The sequence below is a fragment of the Macrobrachium rosenbergii genome, chromosome 31 (assembly GCF_040412425.1).
Source record: "Macrobrachium rosenbergii isolate ZJJX-2024 chromosome 31, ASM4041242v1, whole genome shotgun sequence".
NCBI classification, from domain to species: domain Eukaryota; kingdom Metazoa; phylum Arthropoda; class Malacostraca; order Decapoda; family Palaemonidae; genus Macrobrachium; species Macrobrachium rosenbergii.
Genome location: NC_089771.1, coordinates 9,683,044 through 9,708,610, shown reverse-complemented (window position 1 = coordinate 9,708,610; position 25,567 = coordinate 9,683,044). Strand labels below are relative to the sequence as shown.

The 25,567-nt window shown below is 46.7% G+C and overlaps 1 protein-coding gene and 1 long non-coding RNA gene across 2 annotated transcripts in view; one reads left to right on the top strand and one right to left on the bottom strand.

Annotated features, from left to right (window-relative positions):
* LOC136855235 (uncharacterized) overlaps positions 1-1,801 on the bottom strand; it is a 3,363-nt gene extending 1,562 nt beyond the window's left edge. Inside the window, exon 1 of the long non-coding RNA XR_010857957.1 lies at positions 1,182-1,801. This is a non-coding gene — a long non-coding RNA (uncharacterized lncRNA). The remainder of the gene's footprint in view (positions 1-1,181) is intronic.
* A 2,612-nt stretch (positions 1,802-4,413) lies between these two features.
* Positions 4,414-25,567, top strand: part of LOC136855362 (uncharacterized) — a 60,994-nt gene continuing 39,840 nt past the window's right edge. Inside the window, exon 1 of the mRNA XM_067132281.1 lies at positions 4,414-5,135. Within this exon, the coding sequence (XP_066988382.1) occupies positions 5,132-5,135 (4 nt within the window). The 5' untranslated portion in view covers positions 4,414-5,131. The remainder of the gene's footprint in view (positions 5,136-25,567) is intronic.

Below are 25,567 nucleotides of genomic sequence, written 5' to 3'. Positions count from 1 at the left end.
GCAATCCAAGGGAACAGAACACCGATCAACAGCTAATTTTAAATCCCTTCCCCTTCCGCATAATCATGACCTGAGAAAAGTCTCAAATAATCTTAGAAAAGAAAGACATGGGTATAGAGTAGCTTTTCAATACCCTAATACTCTTAACAGCAAAATGATCAAGAACAGTTGCAGAAAACAAAACAGCGATGTCGGAGTCTGTGCTATAGGGTATAAAAACTGTGACAAATGCTATATTGGAGAAAGTGGTCGCTCCCTGGCCCAGAGGAAACGGGAACATCCTGCAGCCTGCCGTTAAGGGAATGTTTCCATCGTCATTGCTAGGCACTCTTGGGACTGGAATCACGTCATTGATTTCAAAAAATGGAAAATTATTTATAAAAAGTATGGACAGGACCACTAGGATGGTTGTGGAAGGAGCTCTCATCACTTTGAATGACACCTTTGAGAAGAATACTGGCATTATGAATAAATGCATTTGTAAAATTATTTACAGAGCTTAAAGCTTTCGTCCATCCTTCTGTGGACTTGATCCCTAAACTAAAAAGAGACGCAACAAAGTTGAAGAAAGAGAAATAAATATAAACAAACTGAAACTGATAAACAACGTCAAAATAAGCGAACAGGTTACTGGGTAGTATTTCTTTCCAGAATTCTAAGTGATCTGCAAGACGGGCGGGAAAAAACGCTGGCCTTCTTCCAGAACGATATCTTGAGGGTCGTTATCCAAAACGGCAGTCTGATCTACAGATTCTGGAACAGGCGAAGGTGGTTATCCACATTATCAGACTGAAGAAGGCAGTACACATATCTGAAGTTCTTAATTTTGGCCCTTCCGTAAATTTCTTTACTTAAAAGTCAATTTCGTATTTTTAAATAAGAGTATTACCGTGGATCATATATATATATATATATATATATATATATATATATATATATATATATATATATATATATATATATATATATATATATATATATATATGATAAATTACTCCTAATGACCAATCTTTGTTATGCATTCACGAGAGGTTTTTTCACTTTCCTGTACAAGTAGACCTACCATACAAACTCCAAAGAAAAACCACGCTCACGATTGTAACTGAACTTAAGAAAAAGCCCTTTAAAAGAAAATACAAACGAAAGTATAAAAGAAAAAAGACAAATGTCTCCACACTTACTATGCGGCAAAACAACTTGAAGGTTATGGGCGTCACGTGGCACTCTTCGTCTTCTTCTTCTTCTTCTTCCTGAGCGACCACTTGCAGAAATAGCAAAAGCAGAGCGAACATGACGAAGTTCCGCAACATTTTCCTAAGCGAAATCTCTCTTCGAAAGGCTAGCTAGCACAAGTTCGTGTCCCACTCACTACAGGGCTGAGAAGTGTATAAGGGGAACAGAAGAGTTTGTAGGCGCGCGCACAATACCTGGAGTTGATTCGAACGCTTCTTTTGTTTATGGTAAACTCTCGCGTTGATTTTAAACATTGCCTGGGGTAAGAATGTCTAATTATACAACAACTGACCCCCTTGTTTTCAAAACACTCTGGACTTCAGGACCTTACCTTGGGGGAAAACACGATTTGTATAAGAAAAATGAGAACGGGAGAGGAAAATGCACACACACCTTGGTGTAAAAGAACAGCAAGTTTTATTATTTCAGATTTTATCGCTAGAGTGAACCTTTTAAATTTATGCAGTCACTCACGTATCAGACTGCTGAAGAATTTCGAAGAGCTCTGCAGAATTTATATTTTCTGATTTAGCACCTTACTGTCTGTTTACATTTGAGGAAAACTGGCAGTGAGGTAGATAGATAGATAAATAGATAGATAGATAGATAGATAGATAGATAGATAGATAGATAGATAGATAGATAGATAGATAGATAGATAGATAAGGTAACAAATACAGGTAACTCTGGGAATACGAGTTAAGCAGTTTATACTCTCAACCTTAACTTTTGTGGTGACCAATAACAAGAAATGTTGCCTCGATTTCAAAGTTTAACAGGACGCGTGTTTTGATATTTCTTATTTATGCTCTATATTCTGCAGTATTTTTCAGTGCTTTCAAATGTATATACCTTTATACAGAGATCTCATTTTTAAGCGATTACCATAAAATTAGGCAGGAATCGCTGGTGTCTCGACAATATAAAGTTAAACAATATAATATATGGTTATTGTTGTTATTAACAAAGTACCCATACCGTCAGAAATGACAAAAATATAAGAAAGTCTAAATGAAAAGTTCCAACTGCATGTCCCAAAGATGGATTGCCGCAGAAACTGCCTTTCTGAACTTTTCAGATCTTCGGGACACACATGGTCTAGACTATATAGCTAATATCCTTTCCTCTTAAAAAAAAAAAAAAAAAAATCCAGCCAAATCTCTGGTTAAATTCTCGACGAATCTCTGAATAATATCTCCAAATTCTTTAGCTAATGTTTAAGTAAACATCTGCGTAAACTCTCGCCAGATCTCTGGGCAATGCCTTCACGAGTCTCTCGCTAACATGTAAGTTAATATTTAGATAACACGCCCCCAAAAATGTAGCCTGTAAGTAACCAGAGTTTGATGCTATTTCATTTGCGTAATTTTCAGACTATGAACACCTGTAATAAATATTAACCTTTCATTCTTTTTTTTTTATTTGTAATGATGGAAGTCATTCATTGAAATTAATGGCAATAATACCCTTCGTAGTTTGTGTACTGGAAAATGAATTGGTTTTTATTTTAACAGGACGTGAAGTTATTCACTCGAAGCTGAGGTTGTCTATGAACGAGTGTGCATACATAAAATCAGCTCCCCATGTTTTCCAACTGAAATGCCAAATTTCTTGCTAGTAAACAGTATACACTTGTCTTAGTTCATAATGTACTTAATAGTGTTCTTTTGTAGTGTTACCTTGATGCAGCAGCAAGTTATTAAGAACAGTTATGGCAATATTACGTAAGTTGCACCAAGCTCAGCACGAATATGGTGGTTGCAATTGTACCACAGTACGTAGGATAAGATGTGCGATATTCTTCCACAAGTTTTTATGAAACTGTCAAATCTTAAGTTAAATGCGATTATTTTAAGAATGTAAAAAGCCAGGCTAACTGTGCTGTGTAACAGTTAAGTAAGGCAAGACTACATTATAGCTATAGGCTAAGAACTGCGTGCTGTTAGGCACAAGACTGCTGTCCTAAATGAATTTTTGTATTACGGAACCAGTTAAACGAACCAGCCATAGGAACCCAGCTAGGACTAAGATGCTTGCTTAACAATGTATCCAACTACTGTAAACACTATATATTGAAGAACCGCGGAAGTCAGACTTTTCCATTCCTAAACCCTTACCACAAGTACCAGTTCCATTTAAGAATAGGCCTAAGATTATTATTTTGTAGACTTTTATTAACTAAAGCCAAGGTTGAATTGATTTGTATTATCCTAATTTATTGTTCTAAAATGAATGGTAGCCGCCGAATGTTAAACAGAGCAACTGACACACCAATATACAGCAGCTTTCAGTAATATTATTATATATTTGCACTGCCATTACTCGGTGAGCTATAGTCTAAGTATATATAAGTTCACCTCATTTATCATCCTGAGCAGGTAAATAACTTTGTATTTTCGTCATCAAATGCTGCCTTTTCTCTGGCAGATCTTTGCTTATGCTGAGATACTATTCTTATATCTGTTTTTATAATAAGGACCCTTTATCTCATTATAATCGAATGTTTCAAGGAGAATGATTTTAATTAGACCTCCAGCTTTGTTTATTATAAGTACGTAATAACAGCTTCAAATGAAAAATTTTCAACTGATTTTGTAGTAGTTTTCTATGATTGGCTGTAATTTTGTTAATATACGTCTTCATTTTCTTCTTCTTGACATGCGTGCACTTGGTCACAACAATCTGTCGTCCTGTTGCATTATTACAACCGTCATTCTTTATTTCTTTTATATTCTTTTATATAAGGTTTAATATCTAAACTCAAACTGATGCTTTGCTGTAGAGGAAATATTTCTTTGTAAAAGGCTGTAATTTTGTAAATACGTCTTCTTCATTTTCTTTTTCTTCTTCTTGACATACGTGCACTTGGTCACAACAATCTGTCGTCCTTACAACCGTCATTCTTTATTTTTTCTTTTTTATATTCTTTTACATACATAGGGTTTAATATCTAAAATCAAATTGATGTTTTGCTGTAGAGGAAATATTTCTTTGTAAAAGGCAATATTAAGAAAATGGTTAAGTTAAAGGGCTGGTAGCCAGGTGTCATTGGTATGTAAGTATGTACTACGTTAGACCGAAGAGATTAATTCGGAAGAGGTTTTGAATGGAATGAGACTGGTGTGGACCTCTGGACCACCAACTGACCGAGACACAACGTACTTTCATTCTATATCTTTCAGTGGGCAGTCAACGCCGTTCGAGAGAGAGAGAGAACAACTCTCAATCAAGGAGTTCTCAAGTTGGCACAAAGGCAATTGTGTTTATTCTCAGAAAAGGAAAGACAAAGCCTTTTCTTTGTCTTTTTACACTGTATTGGTAGATTCAGTTTGGTAGACGGGTTCTATTCTTGGATTTTACGCTACTGCACACTGCTGGGTTATAAAGGAAACTGGATATAACTTGAGTATGTGCGGTAAACTTTGCCAACCGCAGCAATTATTTTCCTTTTGTTGTTGTCGAAAGGCATTGAACATCCTAGGAAGTGTTCAATAGTGAAACACTTCAACAAATACAAGATTTAAGATGTCTGTTAACTTTTACTCCGATTCGTTGGATTTAGCCCTGGCTTCGAATGGAGGATGGTCTTAAATATAGCTCAAAATATTTATTTAGCAAAAACAGAAAAGAAATATATTACAAGGTAATGAGTTGGTAAAAATGATCTTATAAGCCTTTTATTCGACTTTTATTGTTATCATAAAATAATAATCACTTAATTGACATAAACGAACGTGTTTCAAAAACTGGGCAATGTCCGCGACGCGACACCCTTATGAACGACACCCAAGGGCTAAGCGAAGGAAATGAAGTGTCATTTACGACGCAGGATGTCCCAATAGAAGTGGTGTCAGAAACCCCCCTTCCCTTACGCAGATAGGACCCATCCTCACCAAAAATGGGTGAGTAAAGGCCCATATTTCGAGTAGATATAACTCAAAGGAACTGTAGGGTACGAGTAAGGATTGCGCGTAGGATTTCCTGTGTTCGTCAAAACGAAGCCAACCAAGACCGTAAATTGTTTCTTAGCATTTATTTGTTTAGAAATGCTGGAATTTGTTAAGTTTTTAACAGAGTTGTTAATATCTTGATATACCAAGCGCCTTTGGCCGTTAGCCATTGCTAAAACAATTTTATGGCCTAGGCCGGGCCCGTTTGCTGGGCTTGAATCCCTAAACCTGAGTCTGCCTCCTCTTCCTCTTTTTCTTTTAAATTATGATAGAACACAAGGATGTCATCATTCAAATATTCCCTTCTGTTAGGTTAGTCTCTTTTTCTTATGCTGCATTCCTTGTTAACCTATGTCAGGCTAACCAAGCATGTTAAACATAGCCTAGGCCTAACCTAACCTGGGATACTGAGTGTCATAGGATTTAAACCTAAAGCTCTGATTGTTCCGACACGATATACAAACCATCAGTCTTTTACAATAGGAATTACTTACAGGCAAAGCCAGACACAGCCGTTAAACTCTTGAGCGAGGTGGTTATGCAGTAACTGCCGTCAAATAGGCGGGAATGCCCCCATGGAAACTTTCCAGTTTGCTTTCGGCCGTCGTGCATTGCAGACCTGTTTTTGCATCTCTTTGCCTGACTGTCATTAAGCTCTTTATTATCCCAGTGGGATCTTTCTGTATTTTTGTGTACTGCATAGATTGCGTGTTTGATATTTAGGTAATTCTATGTATTAGCTCCGCCCCTGTTTTTACCTTGGAAAATTTTAGGGCTTCTGATACCGGAGGCAAGTTTGTTTGTTGGCGGCCAGGCGTCATTTGCCCCCTAACTCTACTCGGCAGTAAAGGGGGACTGTGGGAATCGGGGTTTCTGGGTGGGGAAAACAGAGAAGTGGAGCAGGATGTGTTTACGTTAGGGGGCCACTGGCTGGAGGGGAAAATGAGAGGGAGCCATACGCAAAAGGGAGAGAGCGGCTAAAATGGTTGGGGGTAACGGGGCAGGGAGGGAGAAAAGGTAATTCTGTATATTAGCTCCGTGCCTGTTTTTACCTTTTCAAATGGTTTTTTCTACACTTTTAGGGCTTCTGATAGTGGCGGTGCATCTGTTTGTTGTCGGCCAAATGGAATGTTCCTTCGCCATGTTTAGTACTGGCCTGGGGACCAGGTACCCAATATGTTAACAAGTTGTTGCACTTGCTGGACGGGATATGGACCGTTCGAAACAGACGTACCCATGTTCTGTCTTGTGAAGACCGCGTATGGAAACCCCTTGTTGGATGGACTTCTTGCGTTAAAACAGGTCAATTTACTTAGCGCCAATAATGAAAGGTGGAAATTCATAATTAACTTCAAAAAATGTAGAAAAAGTCAAGTTATAGTGCCGTCGGCGAGGCGGACTACCCTATAGTTCTACCGGAGAAAATTCCTCACGTGCCCCAAAAGCGGGGGTAAGTGAGGTGCGCCGCAAGAAGGGGGTGGGAGGAAGGTCGCACAAGCAGGAAACGCGTTGACTGCATTTTTCGTCATCACTGGGGGTAGGGGAGGGAGGAAACACTGCCTGGTAGTGGGGACTGGGACAAAGAACATGGCTGACAAAAAACAAACTTCACCAACTTTACCAGGAGCAGTAAAAGTGGAGAAAAAACCAGTTGTTCCAACACAATATACAAACCCTCGGTCCTTTACATTAGGAGATACTTTCAGGCGTAGGCTGGAAACGGCCGTTAAACTCTTGAACAAGGTGGTTAGGCAGTAACTACCTCCAGTTAGGCGGGGATACCCGCCTGCCCAGATGTAAACATTCCAGTTTTGCTTTCGGCCGTCAGCTGTTGCCGACGTATTTTTCGTTCTCTCTGCTGACTGTCGTTAAGCTCTTACGGTGGGATCTTTCTGTATTTTTGTTTATATATTGCGTGTGTTTGATATTTGCAATACAAACCCATGATTTGTGATAACCTTGTGTAAGCCGTCGTTCCCCTGCCTGTGTCTTGGGTTTGACGGCCAAGGGCATAACTGGAGTAGCATAGCCAAGTGGTAATGCTTCTCTCCAGCAGCCCTTTACGTAAATACTGGGCGCGCCCTGTACTTTCGGAGATTAGTTTGGGACGCTTTTTCTTCACTCCCCTACATCCATCGGGACATAAGATTAGTCCCTTCTTGGGCTTCCGCCCTCCGTGTGTGAGGGGCATCACTAATTTCTTCCTTCTTATGCTGAGTGTTTCTCGCCGCCTGCGCTTAGAGATTTGCGGGCTGAGTGGGAGGTTACGGGCGTCGTCGATAAGTTCCGCTTCCACGGCGCCCTTGGTGGCCTCCCCTCTGTCCTTTTTCTCTTCCCGTAGGTTTCTCCCTCTCTCTCCTTTCGCCCTCTTCGCTCGCTCGTCGGGCGAAGACAGGGGGAGGGGAGGAGCGAGCAACCTCGTCTCAGAGTACCTCCTAACGCTGCGTGGGGCTGTTCCCCTTGTAGCGGGAGGGAGCCTCCTCTACTAATCATCTTTGTTTTTCTTTCAGGTTGACAGTGAGCATTGCAGAGACAGCAGTAGTTGGCTGGATATATCAAGAATATCTTGCATGAAGCAGTCCCGACTTTCATTCAGTGTTGCTTCGGGATCGACCACAATACCTGATTAGATGACATATTTCCACGCCGGGATCGCTCTGACTCTGTTCCCGCCGGATGTAGTTCGATCGCTGTCATTGCTGGTTTTCATGTATGCTGTTGCAATGCTTCCTGCGTATCTGTGGTCCATCTGCTCCTGCTGTTCCCTGTGTTTTGCTCTTGTCAACTCTGACAACAGTCTCTGGGCTGCTCTCCTGGTCTCCTGCCGCAGCCGCCCTGATCGCTCCTGTCGATGCTGGTGACTTTCAATGACACTCTGTCTGTTGCATTAGCTCCTGCCTTCCAAACAGCTAACGTAGCTCCTGCATCGAATGTCCTGATCGTGCCCGCTTCTTCTCTTAGTGGTCGTGCCGGGGCCACTTCCGTTGTGTTCCTGCCAGCTGCCCTGGAGGTTACAATGTCAGCCATCCTGTAGAAGATGTTGGCGTGAAGGGAAGGAAGTCGCCTTGTGGAAGTGACGTTCCTGGCCGTTGCACAGCTCCTGCTCTCCCGAACCTTTGCCGTAGCTCCTGCATCGGCTGTCCTGATCATTCCTGCCACTTCTGGCGGTCGTGCCCGGGTCCGCCTCCGTGCGTTCCTGCCAGCTGCCCCAGAGGTTACGATGTCCGCCATCCTGTAGAAGATCCGTCGGCGTGAAGATGTAGGAAGTGGTCCTGTTGAGGTGATGTTCCTGGCCGTTGCAGTAGCTCCTGCCCTCTGAACTGCTGCCGTAGCTCCTGCATCGGCTGTCCTGATCATGCTTCTCCTGGTGGTGGTGTCCTGGCTGCGTCCGTTGTGTTCCTGCCGGACTACCCTGGAGGTTACTGATGTTTCGTGTCCACCATCCTGTAGAAGATGTGGGAGTGGAGATGAAGGAAGCTGTCCTGTGGAAGTAGCCACCGTCTTCTTCATCTTATCTTCGATTTCGTCTTCTGCTGCGTCTTCCCTTCCTCTCCCAAGGTCCTGGAGGTCCCGAGAATCGGACAGACCTCCATCGGCCGAAGGAAAGGAATGCTGCTTCTTCCCCTTGATGCCCTTGGACGTCTAGGGACTGCCTCCTTCCGAGGAGGCAGTGGGTCTCGTTGGCTCTTCCCGACCTTCGGGTTAGGAAACCGATTCTCATAGCCCTGGGTTTTGTGGTTCAGAAGCCGCGGGCGCGCAGACCTCAGTTTGCGATCCCGTTCCCGAGTCTTAGAGGTTCCGCCTCTAAGATGGGGGCTGCTTCGGCGCGCTGTCACGCGAGCCGCTCGAGTGCTCGAGATTCTATGGAATATCGAGTATCCCGATCTGGTCTGGAGAGATTTTCCTGGGCCCAGTTCGGGAGCAGTGCGAGAGAAAGGGCCGAGGCACCCAGGTGTCTCGGCTCCTCTTCCTGCCAGCACCGCAAGCGCTCCCGAGTGTTTGCCAGTGCTCGGTCGGGTTCCCAGCCTGGTGTCTCGATCCTCTCGGTTCGAACACCAGAAGAAGCAAGGAAGAGATTCACTTTGGGGAGTCCTGTGGGACTTCTAAGGGACTGACTCTCTTCCGGGAGACAAGTTTCTCGTTGACCGATTCGCATTTTCCTGTGGGATCTTGCGTTTTTGGGGCCGTGAGCAGCGCCTCTCGAGGCCATTCCCTCGTTGCCAGTCTTGGAAGTCTGCATCTAAGACTGGTTCTGTGCTTGGCTCTTTCAATCTATTAGGTAACAAAGCAGCCACTCCCGATTTTCGGAAGTCTCGTGGGTAGCTCGAATTCTATGAATCACGAGCGCTCTCCTTACAAGAGGGACAGAGAAAGTGCCGAGACACCCAGGTGTCTGGTTGCCGAGACACCCAGGTGTCTGGTTGCCGGGACACCCAGGTTGGTGTCTGGTTGCCGGGATGCCCATGTGTCTGGTTGCCGGACACCCAGGTGTCTGGTGTCTGGTCGCCGACACCCAGGTGTCGGGTGCACCAGCTGACGCCAGGTGTCTCGATTCTGCCCGCCAGCTGCTTTGGTTGCTCGGGGGGCTTTCATTCTTGTGTCTCGAACTTTAGGGTTCGAGCATGCAAGATAGCAGACACAGAATTCCCCTTGAACCTTCTTCTCGAGGGGCCTCGGCCTCGGCCCTCGAAGGAGTTTAGAGTTCGGGAAACTAGCAATTGTTCACAGCAGACGAGTCTGGCCTGCCCAGTTATGAGTCTGGCTCTGGCTTGGCTCGACTTGGCCCCTTGCCAGACTGGCTCGGCTCGACTCGACTGGCTTGCCAGACTGGCTCGGCTCGACTTGACTCGCCCAGACTGGCTTGGCTCGCTTTGCTCGCCCTCTCGCCTGCCTCCCAGTCTGCCACATACCGACCAGCTGGATCGCGTTCGTGATCGGCTCGGCTCAGCTCGGCCCTACTCGGTTTTTCCGATTCGGGTTCTCGGCTATGTTCGAGTGAACTTTTTGCTCTTCCCAGGAAAGCACTTTGCCACGGCATAGGTGCTCTTCTTTCCCCGTGGGCAGTAATCTCCTTCGGTTGATTATCGCTCACGGTCCGCCTCTCCTGCTTATCATTCTGGCAGGACAGGTAGGGCTACTCTTTTCTCCTCACCTGTTCTCTTCTCCTCTCGGTTGTTCCGAGAGGAGCGAGACGGACAGAGAGAGCTCCGAAGAAGAAATTTTCTTTCGGAGTTCGGCTGCCTGGCGTGCTTTGGGTATCGGTCCCCGATTCTCTCGTATTATAACCAGGTAGCTGAGGAGGGTTTCATGGGATCTGTCAAGGTCTCCTCCAAGGGAGAAGTACAGGGTTTCACGATCGGAAACAGCGAGGGTCTTCCTCTTCAAGTCTACGACGCCCAGTGTTCTCGGGAACTTCGCGCCGGATTGTCTCGCGAGGATCCCTGGGACAGGACCGCTGCTCCCCAGCAATGAATAACCTTCATCACTTGCAACCCTTGCAGTTTCCGAGGGGCCGAGAATGTCAGGGACCGCCGCGGTCCTGGCTTCCGAGAGCTTTCTCGACCTGATGGATTCTTTTCTTCGATGGAGTTAATTCAGGTCGAGACACCAAACTTCCACCCCTGCCTCGGCAGAATATGAATTCTTCTTGCCTGGGAGGGTCTTGCTGACTGCAGTTTTTTGGGCAATTCTGGTGCTAAGAAGAAGGAAGGACTTTGTCCCAATTCGGATCTCCAGTTTCGTAAGTCCCGAGTTGGCTCGACCCTTGGGAACGAACCTTTACTTGGTTCTGCCTTTCTCTTTCAGAGATTTGCCAGATACCCTGGTAATCAAGGTTCCCACCAGGGCACTGCCTTGTCCTTTGGACAATGGCCAAGAACTTTGGGTCTTAGTCATCTCAACTCGACCTTGAGTTCAAGCCAGCCCCCCTCAACTCCTTAGCAAAGAAGTCCTAGGCTTCAGAAGAAGATTGCAACTGCTGATGCCTGGACAAATGATGCTTATCGAGTCTCTGGAGCTGGCAGCAACATTGCCGAGACCTGGGAATGGATTCCTTCAGGAGAAGTATCTATTTCCCTTAGGTCTCGCAATTCTTTCCATCGAACTTTCATCCCACCACCTCTCCCGTGCTCCCGATTCGGGAAATGCCAGCCCTGTCGGCTAGAGCTAATTGTCTCGGTTCCTGTCATCTTGCAGAAGCTTCCCCATGGTGGAAAATGGAAGTCTGCTTCCTTTTCCTCCCTTCTTTCCTCTTCCGAGGTATGAGGAAAGAGTTAGGCTAATGCATTATAGGAACCTTCGAATATGCCTTCATATTTCCTCAAATCTTGTGTCTACTCACAGATTCACAGGTTGAGGAATAGGCGCACACTGGTAAAGACCTTGTCTTGAATTTGTGGACCGAGATGATTAGTACCTTCCCCACCGTCCTGGGCTCAGGGCAGCCTTTTGGCCATCCGAGAATCCAGGATGGGTTTTATGGACACTCACTGGTTTCATTGAACAATAAAACCACAGTAGTGACATTTGTCGACAAACAGGAGGCAATCGTTTTTTCCCCTGTTTATCTCGACATTTGAAGGTACTCGAGTGTTGTTCTATTGCACACTCGACAGCTCAATTAACCAGATGTATTCCTGGTGGGGATGTATTGGTAGGCAAGCCTGACCTCGGGTTTGAGTGATCGGGACGGAACATGCTGCTCACTCTTTCTTCACGAAGACTCATGCAGAGACTGCTGGACTGAGAAATCCCTACCGTCCTTCTGTTGCCTCCTGCACACAAGTCAGTAGTGTTTTCTCGCTCCCTCATACCAGACCAGGGGCCGCTCTGTTGAGGCATGCTGTCTTTTGGTGAAAACTCGATATCAACGTTTTTTCCCTCCGTATTTGTCCGTTTCGCTAGGGGTTCACAAACATTGCTCACCCCGAGTTACAGACAAATACTTAAAGACTTCCCCTTCTTCCGACCTGATTGCCGAGGCATCGAGAAGAATTCCGCTTGACCCATCCTCCTGTGCAGCTACACAAGAAGCGGTTCTTGAGGCAGTACATCCCTGTGTGTTCAGGACTGGGAGACTTTCCAGCTTTCCTTGCAAGCACAGGCTTTCTCGCTGAGCGGCAACGGATATAGCTGGATATCCCTTGAAGTCCTCTGCAACACTGTCCTAGGGACTGGATCCGTCTTTGCTGGTGGTGTCGTTGTCGGAACTTCTTCCCAGGTCAGAGTCGCTCGTCAAGTCTGGACTTCCTCTTCTTCTCCGCCAAGGGCTGCTTCTCTCCCTTTCAGTTTTGAAGAATGTAGGCCCTTGCGACCTAGTCTTCTATCTGAAGTAGCCTTCTCTCCTTAGTCGAGAGTTAGCTACGGACGAGAAGCTTCTTCAGTCATGCTGTCCCAGGAAATGTTTCCTGGGTGGCATGCGACTCTCGTTAGGGTTCCTGTCCGTGCTCTGCACTCGCCCTACGAGTCGTCGGATAGAGATATGCCCTCTTAGGTCCATCTCTCATCTTACCCTGGCCTTGGCGTAGAAGATGGAAGAACAGGGATGGGGATCATCCTTCCTTCTCGGATGTCGTAGGTGGACTCCAAATCCATTGGCATCGACTGTTGGGTTCGAGTCCTTCTTGTTCCCCCCTCCTTGGACTTTGTATCGATGATCCAGATCATTCGTTACTTTGTCCTATTGGGAGCTGTGGTACTTTCCGAAAGGTTCGACATTCCTAACCTGGATGTCGTCAACGTTTTCGCTAGTACTGTCTCTCCCAAGGAAGAAGTGTCTAAGGACACATCTTCCTCCTGACTTCGTGAAGCGATCAAGGAGGTACTTGGCAGCTGACGACAACGATACTGGGTACCTTTCACCCGAGAGCTCACAAAGTCGATGGCTTGGTCCATCCCTCGCATTCCAGAAGAATATGTCGGTACCACAGGTGCTGAAGGCGGGTGTGGTCCCAACAGACTACCTTCACCTCCTTCTACCTCCTGGATGTTGCACACAAGTCCTTGGACACTTTTTCCTTGGGTCCTGTGGTGGCTGCTCAACAAGTTGTGTAGCTTATCCAGCTCCCCTAACGGGACAGGATTGCATCTCGCCTATGTTGTACGGCTGTGATGGGGAGAATGAATGTTGAGTGACTGGCCTCTCTTCTTTCTCCCCATCCTGGCTCTCTTCCCACGGGCAGGGAGCGGACATGCCGTTACAAGCTGGACCGGCGATCGAGGCAGATAAGCACATAACAGGAGCTCCCGTTCTATTTCCGTTCAGGTTAATAGAAGCAACCCCACTCCTTCCTCTTGCAAGGGAGGAAGGAGACCATGACTATGAGACAACCCAATGCTTGTATTTGCCTTATTGTCATCCGACGTCAAATTCTTCCAGCCTACTTTGCATGAACTGACGTTTCCTCTTTCATGCAAAGGGACCCAGAAGTCTGACAACTGATCCTGCGTTTCTTACAACCCGATCTTTTGTCAGAGGCAGTTTTTCCCTTCCTCGCTCTCACGACCAGGAAGGGAAGACAAGGTGGTGAACTCCAGTCAGTTCAGAGAGACTTTATCAGATTCCTCCCTCCAATCAGTGAGTCTCCTAATGTAAAGGACCGAGGGTTTGTATATTGTGTCGGAACAAATAACAATTTTTAAAGTAAATTGTATTTTTCCTAACTATACAAACCCGAGGTCCTTTACACTTTATGCCCACCTCATGCCACCCCTCAATCTGTACCTGGGCCGAAAGGCAAACTGGAATGTTTACATCCGGGCAGGCGGGTATCCCCGCCTACCTGGAGGTAGTTACTGCCTAACCACCTTGTTCAAGAGTTTAACGGCCGTTTCCAGCCTACGCCTGAAAGTAATCCCTAATGTAAAGGACCTCGGGTTTGTATAGTTAGGAAAAATACAATTTACTTTTAAAAATTGTTATATTATAATCTAGGCTCTCTGTCTTTTATGTTTTAAAATTCTGATCCAAATTAATGCTGGAAAGGTCACCAACAGGCCTAAAAACCTTAGGGACTTGGAGGGTTAGTTGTAAAAATTGGCATTTCAGAATGAATGCAACCTAACCTGACCTACCTTGACCCAACCTAAGGTCATGTCGTAAATCTTACCTGGCCAGGAGGGGCTTTGATCCCTGGTAAAAACTACATTCCTGTGGCTGCTTCTACTCCATTCATTCATTCCCATGAGACAGGTGCTTAACCTCAGTGTCAGGCACACTCTTGAGAGTGTGGTGTTGTATTAAGATAAAATATATCCTTGTCAGAATTTTAGTCATTGGAAATTTATGGTTTGTGTAGCCCAGTAACGGCACTGAATCAAACAGCTCTTAGGACTCCACAATCTCTGTTATTCCAGTGCCGCTTGCAAAATACGATCTGTTCGGAGTAAACATTCTTGGGCTAACCATTCCCATCTCGCCACACTTTTGAAATCTACGACATCCTAACCTATCCCGTGGAATGAAATGGAGTAAGAGGTTTCGGCCAAAGGCCAAGCACCGGGACCAGTGAGGTCTTTCAGCGCTTTGATAAATGAACATGATTTTGAAACATATAAAAAAATATTCAATTTATACTGGAACACACACACGCTCATAAGATACTTTTACGCAGGTTTCACACATGCAATATTAAAAAAGATGCTCAATGATTTAAAACAGAAAGCCGTATAGAACATTTTATCAATTTGTACTTTTTAAAAGCTTCATAAACAGTAATAATTATGTTAATGATATAAATTTAGAAAAACATATATAAAGTTGTACAAATTTGTATCTTTTAAAAATATCATTTCAAATTTAAGCGTTGCAATTCTTGTCCAAAATTTCACAAAGGTTTTTTGCAGGTGCAGGGCCTGATCCATCTTTTTCTTCTGTGTTAAAATTCACAAAATCCACTAGCGTGTGCTCCACTGTCAGACCAGGACCACAATGGACACACACAGGTATGGTACTTTTCTCCAATAAAAATCTATGATCCAAGAATGTTTGGCCAATTCTGAGGCAAGAAATATCTTTCATAGCCTCTGATTATGTTGTTAGATGAAGGCCGAGGCTGGATATTTGCTTGAATCTTTTTGTATTTTCTATTATTCAGGAGTGAGGGAGAGGTCCACCTCTCTTGCCATACTTTTCTTATGTCCATTACCCTACAAAACTAAATTACCAAAGACTTAGAGGCCAGGCAAAATACCAGTTTCGCAATTTAGTTAAAAGACGACCACAAATATGGCTGCCACTAGTAGATTTAGAAGCATCAGTGAATGTTTCAATAGATTTTTTGATGTATCTGATTATGATCTACAGATCTAGCTTTCATTTCCTCATCAGAAAGATCCTTTGAGTCCTGGGGTCATCCATAGTGGTTCTATTTTTTCTTCAGTTAATGATTTATCCTCAACCTCTTCTAAAATTCTAATTTGCAGGGGTTTGGGTAAATTAGGCTCATTAAATGTATCTATAATACACTAAGTTAGAATTCATTTTAGTTTCGCATGCTGAGGAATATGTTTGGCAACCGTAATCAAGCTCTGACCTTCCTAAAGAGTCATAATAGCGTTTAAGGAAAGACTTTCTGTCTGCACCCCAGTTATAGCTGGAAACCACTTTCAAAATATTAGAAGCAGAAAATCTGAAGCCGTTGTCATCTTATCACTCTGGTAAAGCATTCGTAGAATTTTGTAGAAGGTGGCATGCATCAGAGCAGTCATATTTAGTTACAGAAATAGCTAAGGTCATCTACATACAATTAACACTTGACTGGCCCTTGAATGACTTCTGGTATGCTGTTAATGGTAATGGCAAAATATGCAACATTCAGTAGACTTCCTTGAGGAACTCCCTCCTCTTGAATGTATGAACTAGAAAACAGGTTTTGACTTAGGAAAAACCTCTTTTTAAACACCTAACTTACTTGGTAGTTATATATATAGCTCAGGGACTTAAGTTATATATTTATAGCTTAAGTCCCTGACGTTTCGTTAGAATGTGTTCGCGCCAAGGGCAATCGCGATCCCCGGTGATCAGGTGAACCACCTGTGGCGCCCTCTACCCAGGTACCTGGAACCATTCCAACTATTCTTCAGATCTTCCCTGCCGCCAATTCCGACATCGACTTGATTTTCTCTGGCTCAGCTCGCCCGTTTTTTGCGCAACTTATTTTGGTGAAGTACACACTTTTTGGCCCTGCTCGTTTTTTGGATTTGCTTTGGAATTTCTTACAACATGTCTGACTCTTCCCAGTGTGAGAATGTGTGTGAGGATGCAAGACCCTCTTGCTAAAGCCTATCGCCACGGATCCCCACTCAGTATTATCATTCTGGCAGAACAACGGGAATGGATTTTCTATGGTCTGGTATTGTTCTCCTCAGAAAGCTTGAAAGAGGCGAGCTGGACAGAAGAGCCAAGAGTACTTTGTCTTCGCTCTTCTAGAGATAGCCAGGTAGTTAATTCTTTTTATGCCCCCCTGAGGAGGGTTTCATGGATCCAAAAGTCTCCTTCCCCGGGTGGTAGTCTCTGGAGCCCCTACTGAAACAGGTAAAGACCCAACACTTAAAGATATGATGGCGGCCATTCAGGCCCTGGGCCAACAGGTAAAATCCCTCTCAGATGACAGGGATATTATGTGGTCGACAATGAGAGATCTAAAGAATTGCAACCCTTGTTAGTTAAGTGCAGTGGAGGGACCGCGACCTGGCTCCAGGACCTGTGTCGATGCTCTTTTCCCTAGACCTTCTTCCACACTCCCCAACCCCCTGGGAGAAGGAAAGTCGACAGGCAAAGGGAGGTGAGAGGTTTTTTGCTCTGGTGCTAGAGAAGGACTTTGTCCCAATTCGAATGTTCCTGTTGATGCTTCCCAGACGCTGGCCCGACCATAGGAAAGGCGAACCAATTACTTGGTTGTACTCTTCATCGCCGGATACCCAGCGCAAGTTCCCATCGCACTGACTTACTCTGGACAATGGCCATGAACTTTGGGTCTTAGTCGTCTCAGAAACCTTGAACACCACCCCCTCAAACTCCTTAGGAATGGACTCAGAAGAAGATCCCTAGCTGGACGCCAGGACGTCAAGATGTCGATCGAAGCTGGGAACCAGGACGTCAAGAGAAGTCGAATGGACACCAGGAGAAGTGTCCAGCGTTGAAGCTGGACACCATGAACTTTAATCCCACCACCTCTGCCAGCTCGGATACGAAATGCCAGCCGGTGAGCGCCGCCACTTCATCTTGGAAGTTCAAACAGTCGGATGAGGTGGACCTTTTCCCGATCTTCCTCCTTCTCCAGACTTTTCTTTGATTGTAGTTCCTTTCGAATATGAGAAACACCAATCTTGAATGTCACCCCTCGTTCGGACCACGAAAGGTCTGATTTGTCTTGAATTTTTGACTGGAACTTTTTCCAGAGAACTTTCTACCAGCTGCCCCTTTGCTCTCCCCAGGATTCTCAATTTACTTTTAGGAAGACTTCAAGAAGACAGCATTTGTTGACAAAGATGATTTTTTCTCCATCTTTCAAACGTGCATTGAAAACCATGCAGGATTGGATGGCCACTGAGAAAGATAAGGCCAATTAACCATGCATTCCTGGTTCCCCCGGCAAGACTGGCGGGTCAGAGATCGATTTGGACGGAGACTGGAGCTCTTGACCTGGGAGTTCATGCCTCATCCTGACAGGAAATCCCTCTCTAGTCTCTGTTGCCTCCCTGCACAGCCATGGGAAAGGAAAAAGTGTTTTCTCACTCTCCATCCAGATGGATCACCTCCTTGAGGGCATCTTCTGGGCTCTTGGGAAAACTTCTTGGACTGGAACCTGGGAGCCATTGCTCACCCCGAAGAAGAAAAATACTTGAAGACTTTCATCCGACCTGATTGGCACAGAAGGAGCTTATTGACCCATCCTCCTGTATGCATAAGAAGCTTCAGAGATGGTGTGTTTTAGGAATGAACTAGTGGCTCTTTTTCAGCAGGCATCTTGAAGAAAATATAGAGCCCTTCTTTGTTCTCTTTGTCCCAACTGGATCCATCTTTGCTGGTGGTGTCTTCAGAACTCTCGGTCAGAGATTATGCTGGACTATCATCGCATCTGTGACTCCCAGCCTTTCGAAGGTCCAGTCGAGGAAACACTTCAGACCCGCTGGTAAAAGATCAACAAAGGGGCTCCAGGCAAAAGCCCAGCCAGAGTCTGAAGTGGGCAAGGGAAGAAGAAGAAGCGGTAACGCTTAGACTGTCCAACTTCTGCCAAGTGTGGGGGAAAGAGCCATTGGGCAACATGGTCCATTCAGTTAGCTCAAAGAGGGGTAGTGGATGTCCTTTCCTGAGGAGACCCCTACTACCAGCAAGACCACCTACCTTTCTGCCAAATGCATCGACAGAACCAAGGACAAAGGCTCTACAGCAAGAAGTGTCTATGATGCTGCAAAAGGAGGCCATAGAGAGAGTTCAAGATCGGAAAGTCTCCAGGCTTTTACAATCGTTTTTTTCCCGGTCCCCAAATGCCTCAGGGGTTGGAGACCAGTGCATAGACCTCTCTGCACTCAACTTTTTGTGCAGAAAACAAAGTTCACTATGGAAACAGCAAAATTGTTCTGGCCTCCATCAGACAGAATGACTTCATGGTCTCACTGGACCTCCAGGATGTGCTTTCACATACCCATTCACCTGAACCAGTTCAAGAAATTTCTGTTTTCGTCTCACAGGGAAAGGTGTTCCCAGTTTGGCGGGCTCTCTGTTTCTTGGCCCTTGGTAGGACAGGGGCTCGCCTGGCTCCTCTGCCGATCTAGGGACGTCTCTCAGAGAGGAAGATCTCACCCCATTGATAAAGTACCTCATGCTGATAGAATTCAGCAGGCTCTTTTGTCGGCCACTGGTTCAGCAGGCAGCACAACTCTTCCTGTCTTCCAGGAGCAGCTCCGGCAATGGAAGCAACGTATCGACAGTTCTGTCACCTCCGTCAAATCTTCAGTGGAGACAAAGGAGTCTGGTCCCAGTCCCGAGACCCCCAGTCCTTCCTCATCCCTCTTTCTGAGGAGGTGAGGAGGACCTTTGCTGGTGGACAGACGACAAGAACCTCTTGATAGGAGTATCCCCATACTCCCCTCTGGTACATGCTTCTGTTCTCATTGCATTGACCGATGATGGGGGAAACACCTGGAGGAGTTCTGACTTGAGGCTTCCCACCGAGCCTGTCCCACATCAACATCAGGAACTCCCAACCTTCTGGCCCTCCAAGAGTTCCAGCAAAAGTGATGGGACACTCTGTGGTACTGATGACTTTGTCTTCTCTGGTGGCATATGTCAACAAGCAGGGGGCAACCAGTCCCAGAGCTTCATCAGAAGGATAACAGGTGCATGAGTGGGCCAGTAGCTCCTCGGTAGAGCGTCAGCAGAGGTTCATTCCAGGCAAGAGGAATGTTGTGGCAAAGCTCAGCTAAAACCAGGTGGTAGGGACTGAATGGTCCTTCTCCAAGCATCTAAAGGAGTGAAACAGCCATCGATCTGTTGACACCCGCACAACAGAAAACTCCAGGTCTTCTGTTCTCAAGCCGACCCATGGGCGCCAGGATGGAGGACGCGTCAAGATATTGGGACAACCAAGACGTGGAGGTAATTCCATTCTGTCTGATTCGCAGGAGTGATCACTGGCATGATCACCCCTAATCTCAGAATTTCTGGTGGCACCCAAATGATTACCAATGGCAGGTTTTTCTTCTCCGAGGCATCAGAATTCCCCTGGCTCCTTGTGTCAACCTGGACACAGCGGTTCCACCTGGCAGTGCATTCCCTGTGTCTTCACTGAGCTGCCTGGAGATCTTCAGACCACGATTCAGAGATGGCAGGATACCTCAGATGATCCTCTGCAGATAATACCAGGAAAGTGGTCTGTCTTCTGTGGTTAGTGTCAAGATCTATCTCTCCCAAGCTACTGTTCAGCAGGTTTTCTCTGTCTTCCTTCGGAGAGAAGCTTCTCTCCATTTCAGCTGTGAAAGATCCGAGGATTTCGGCCTTTCTTGTCTGTTGAAAGGAGTAGACAAGCCTTCTTTCAAGATATCTCTACTAATGAGAAGCTTTCTAAAGAGTCTTGACATACCCAGGGATCTGAGTCTGCTGGGATGTGACTCTTGTCCTAAGAACAGTTTGTCTCCTTTGGAAGATCGACAGGATCTGACCCTCAAGACCGTTTCATCTAAATCAGAACTGGCAAGGCAAAGAACTTGACCAAGTGCATCTTTCCATTTGATGTTAAAACACAATGGGGATCAGTTACACCGATTTAGAGTGGTGGAAGACTCAGAATCCTTTGGTCCCTGACTCCAGGAGGAGTCCTTTCCTCTCTAGAGGACTTTGTAGGTAATGAACCAGACCTAGATGCTGCTTGTCCTGTTAGAGTGCTGTGGCGCTATCTGAAGATGGGACTCGACACCACCAGGGAGTGTTGACAACTCTTCGGGCTACCTGGACCAAGAAAGAAGTGGCCAATCACACCATCTCTTTTTGGCTAATTGCAATCCTTCGTAGCTCTCAGCAGAGTTCAAACACATAGTGAGAGAACAGAGGTCCGCAGGTCAATATCCATCCCTCAATTCCGAAGAATATTGGTGTCATCAGGTGCTGAAGGCAAGAGGTGGTCCCACAGACTACCTTCAGGTCTCCTTCTACCTCCGGGATGACAGCAAGTCCTTGGACACTTTTTTCCTTGGGCCTGGGTGGCTGCTCAACAAGAAGAATGTCAAACTGTAACCAGGTTTATCCAAGTTGAGAAAAATGTGATTGGGAGAATGATTCTGAGCAGGAAAAATTCAAGTCCTCTCAACAGAATGGACTCTTCCAGTGGGCAGGAAGCGAACGTGCTGTTACAAGCTGGATCTGGCGACTTTGGGGAAGCACAGTGCATGGAGCTCTGTCCCACAGCTATTCCCTTCAGATTGATAGAAGGAAACTTACTCCTCTCCTCTTGCAAGGGGAGGAAAGAGACCATGACATGACAAACCCAATGATTGTGTTTGCCTGATGGATCTGGTCAAACTTCCTAGCATACTTTGTTGAACTGCATTTTCCCCTTTCATGCAAAGATAATACACAGGGTACTGAAAAATTTTTCCCTTCACGCTCTCAATGACCAGGAATGAAGACTTGTGGCCCCTTGAACTGACAGACATTGAGAGATTGGTTCCTCCTCCAATCTGGAATGGATGGTAGACATCCCGAGGAGCCTACCTTGTGTCGGAACAAAAACAACCCCACTTGTAAAGATATTTCCTAACCTATACAAACCGGTCCTTTACTAGTAAGTGCCCACCTCATGCCACCCCTCAATCTGAAAAACTCAAAAGAGCAAAGTTTTTTGAATCCGAGGCAGGCGGTCTCCGCCTCCCGAACAAGGAGGTTAACCACCTTGTTTGAAGTTCAACGGCCGTTTCCACCAATCCAATGTGGGGACCTATTTTGTATAGTTAGGAAAAATACAATTTACTTTAAAAATTGTTGTTTGTAACCCTTTCAACAGATTGAGCTTCAGTGTCCTGCTAAACAGGTTTAAGAGGAAAGCTTCAATTTTCTACCTCTACCACTGTTATGGTAATAGGATTCATGCTGGCAGCAGTTTTTAGACATAAAACTTGGACCTTATAAACAATAGGACCAGGATCTCAGGACCTACTCAGATTCTTCAAAACTACCAAGGAAGAGTATTGAACTCACCAGCATGGAACCTAGACGTGGTCCTGAGGTTCCTCATTGGGGAGAAGGTTCGATGTTCACAGAGAACATCTTTAAAGGACCTCACCATGAAAACTCTTTTGTTCGGACACAATATACAAACCCTCGGTCCTTTACATCAGGGATTACTTTCAGGCGTAGGCTGGAAACGGCCGTTAAACTCTTGAACAAGGTGGTTAGGCAGTAACTACCTCCAGGTAGGCGGGGATACCCGCCTGCCCAGATGTAAACATTCCAGTTTGCTTTCGGCCGTCATGCGTTGCTGACGTGTTTTTCGTTCTCTCTGCCTGACTGTCGTTAAGCTCTTATTACGGTGGGATCTTTCTGTATTTTTGTTTATATATATATCTGATATTTATTAATACAAACCCACGATTTGTGATAACCTTGCGTAAGCCGTCGTTCCCTGCCTGTGTCTTGGGTTTGACGGCCAAGGGCATAACTGGAGTAGCGTAGCCAAGTGGTAATGCTTCTCTCCAGCGACCCTTTACGTAAATACTGGAGGCGCCCCTGTACTTTCGGAGATATAGTTTGGGACACAATATCTTCACTCCCCTACATCCATCGGGACGTAAGAGTTAGTTCCCTTCTTGGGCTTCCGCCCTCCGTGTGTGAGGGGCATCACTAATTTCTTCCTACTTATGCTGAGTGTACTCGCCGCCTGCGCTTAGAGATTTGCGAGCCGAGTGGGAGGTTACTGGCGTCGTCGATAAGTTCCGCTTCCACGGCGCCCTTGGTGGCCTCCCCTCCGTCCTTTTTTCTCTTCCCGTAGGTTCTTCCTTCTCCCTCCTTTAGCCCTCTTCGCTTCGCCCTCTTCGCCGCTCGGGGACCGACCAGGGGAGGGGAGCAATCGGCGACCTCGTCTAGAGTACCTCCTCCCGCTGCGTAGGGCTGTTCCCCTTGTAGCGGGAGGAGCCTCCTCTACTAATCATCTTTGTTTTTCTTTCAGGTTGACAGTGAGCATCGCAGACACAGCAGTAGTTGGCTGGATATATCAAAGAATATCTTGCATGAAGCAGTCCCGACATTCATTCAGTGTTGCTTCGGGATCGACCACAATACCTGATTAGATGACATATTTCCACGTCGGGATCGCTCTGACTCTGTTCCCGCCGATGTAGATCGATCGCTGTCATTGCTGGTTTTCATGTATGCTGTTGCAATGCTTCCTGCGTATCTGTGGTCCATCTGCTCCTGCTGTTCCCTGTGTTATGCTCTTGTCAACTCGACGACAGTCTCTGGGCTGCTCTCCTGGTCTCCTGCCGCAGCCGCCCTGATCGCTCCTGTCGCTGCTGGTGACTTTCAAATGACATTCTGTCCGTTGCAGTAGCTCCTGCCTTCCAAACCGCTAACATAGCTCCTGCATTGAATGTCCTGATCGTGCCCGCTTCTTCTCCTAGTGATCGTGCCCGGGGCCGCTTCCGTTGTGTTCCTGCCAGCTGCCCTGGAGGTTACAATGTCAGCCATCCTGTAGAAGATGTTGGCGTGAAAGGGAAGGAAGTGGCCTTGTGGAAGTGACGTTCCTGGCCGTTGCACAGCTCCTGCTCGCCGAACCTTTGCCGTAGCTCCTGCATCGGCTGTCCTGATCATTCCTGCCACTTCTGGCGGTCGTGCCCGGGGCCGCTTCCGTGCATTCCTGCCAGCTGCCCCAGAGGTTACGATTTCCGCCATCCTGTAGATGTCGGCGTGAAGATGTAGGAAGTGGTCCTGTTGAGGTGATGTTCCTGGTCGTTGCAGTAGCTCCTGCCTTCCAAGTTGCTGCCGTAGCTCTGCATCGGCTGTCCTGATCATGCTTCTCCTGGTGGTGGTGTCCTGGCTGCGTCCGTTGTGTTCCTGCCGGACTACCCTGGAGGTTACGATGTTTCGTGTCCACCATCCTGTAGAAGATGTCGGAGTGGAGGTGAAGGAAGCTGCCCTGTGGAAGTAGCCGCCGTCTTCTTCATCTTATCTTCGATTTCGTCTTCTGCTGCGTCTTCCTTCCTCTCCTGAGGTCCAAGGGGGTCCCGAGAATCGGACAGACCTCCATCGGCCGAAGGAAAGGAATGCTGCTTCTTCCCTTGATGCCCTTGGACGTCTAGGGACTGCCTCCTTCCGAGGAGGCAGTGGGTCTCTCGTTGGCTCTTCCCGACCTTCAGGTTAGGAACCGATTGGCATAGCCCTGGGTTTTGTGTTTTGGAAGCCACGGGCGCGCAGACCTCAGTTTGCGATCCCTTTCCCAGTCTTAGAGGTTCCGCCTCTAAGATGGGGCTGCTTGGGCGCTGTTCGCGAGCCGCTGCTCTGAGTGCTCGAGATTCTATGGAAAATCGAGTATCCCGATCTGGTCTGGAGAGATTTTCCTGGGCCCAGTTCGGGAGCAGTGCGAGAGAAAGGGCCGAGGCACCCAGGTGTCTTGGTTCCTCTTCCTGCCAGCACCGCAAGCGCTCCCCAGTGTTTGCCAGTGCTCGGTCAGGTTCCCAGCCTGGTGTCTCGATCCTGTCAGTTTGAACACCAGAAGAAGCAGGAAAGAGATTCACTTTGGGAGTCCTGCGGACTTCTAAGGGACTGACTCTCTTCCAGGAGACAAGTTTCTCTGGCTTGAATTCGCATTCTCCTGTGGGATCTTGCGTTTGGGGCCGCGAGAGCGCCTCTCGAGGCCACTTTTTATCGTTGCCAGTCTTGGAAGTCTGCGTCTAAGACTGGTTCTGTGCTTGGCTCTTTTCGATCTATTAGGAAACAAAGCAGCCTGCTCCCGATTTTCGGAAGTCTCGTGGGTAGCTCTTCTATGAATCATGAGCTCTCCTTTTTGGAGAGAGCACAGGACAAGAGAAAAGTGCCGAGACACCCAGGTGTCTGGTTGCCGGGACACCCAGGTGTCTGGTGCCGAGACGCCGCCAGGTGTCTCGATACTGCCATCCAGCCAGCTGCTTCTTCGGTTGCTCGGGCGGGCTTCATTCTTGTGTCTCGAACTTTAGGGTTCGAGCATGCAAGATAGCAGACACAGAATTCCCCTTTGAACCTTCTTCTCGAGGGGCCTCGGCCTCGAAGGAGTTTAGAGTTTGGGAAACAAGCAATTGTTCACAGCAGACGAGTCCGGCCTGCCCAGTTATGATTGTGTTCATGCAATTGGCTTGGCTCGCCCCCCTGGTCGCACTTACAAGACTGGCTCGGCTCGACTCGACTGCCAGACTGGCTCGCTCGACTTGACTCTGCTTGCCAGACTGGCTCGCTCAGCTCGCTCGCTCGCCCGCCTGCCTCCCCCAGTCTGCCACATACCGACCAGCTGGATCGCGTTCACGTGATCGCCCGGCTCGGCTTGGCCCTACTCGGTTTTTTCCGATTCAGGTTCTCGGCTATGTTCGAGTGAACTTTTTTTGCTCTTCCCAGGAAAGCGCTTTGCCACGGCACAAGTGCTCTTCTTTCCCCGTGTGGCAGTAATCTCCTTTGGTTGATTATCGCTCACGGTCCGCCTCTCCTGCTTATCATACTGGCAGGACAGGTAGGGATACTCTTTTCTCCTCACCTGTTCTCTTCTCCTCTCGGTTGTTCCGAGAGGCGCGAGATGGACAGAGAGAGCTCCGACGAAATTTTCTTTCGGAGTTCGGCTGCCTGGCATGCTTTGGGTATCGGTCCCCCGATTCTCTCGTATTATAACCAGGTAGCCGAGGAGGGTTTCATGGGATCTGTCAAGGTCTCC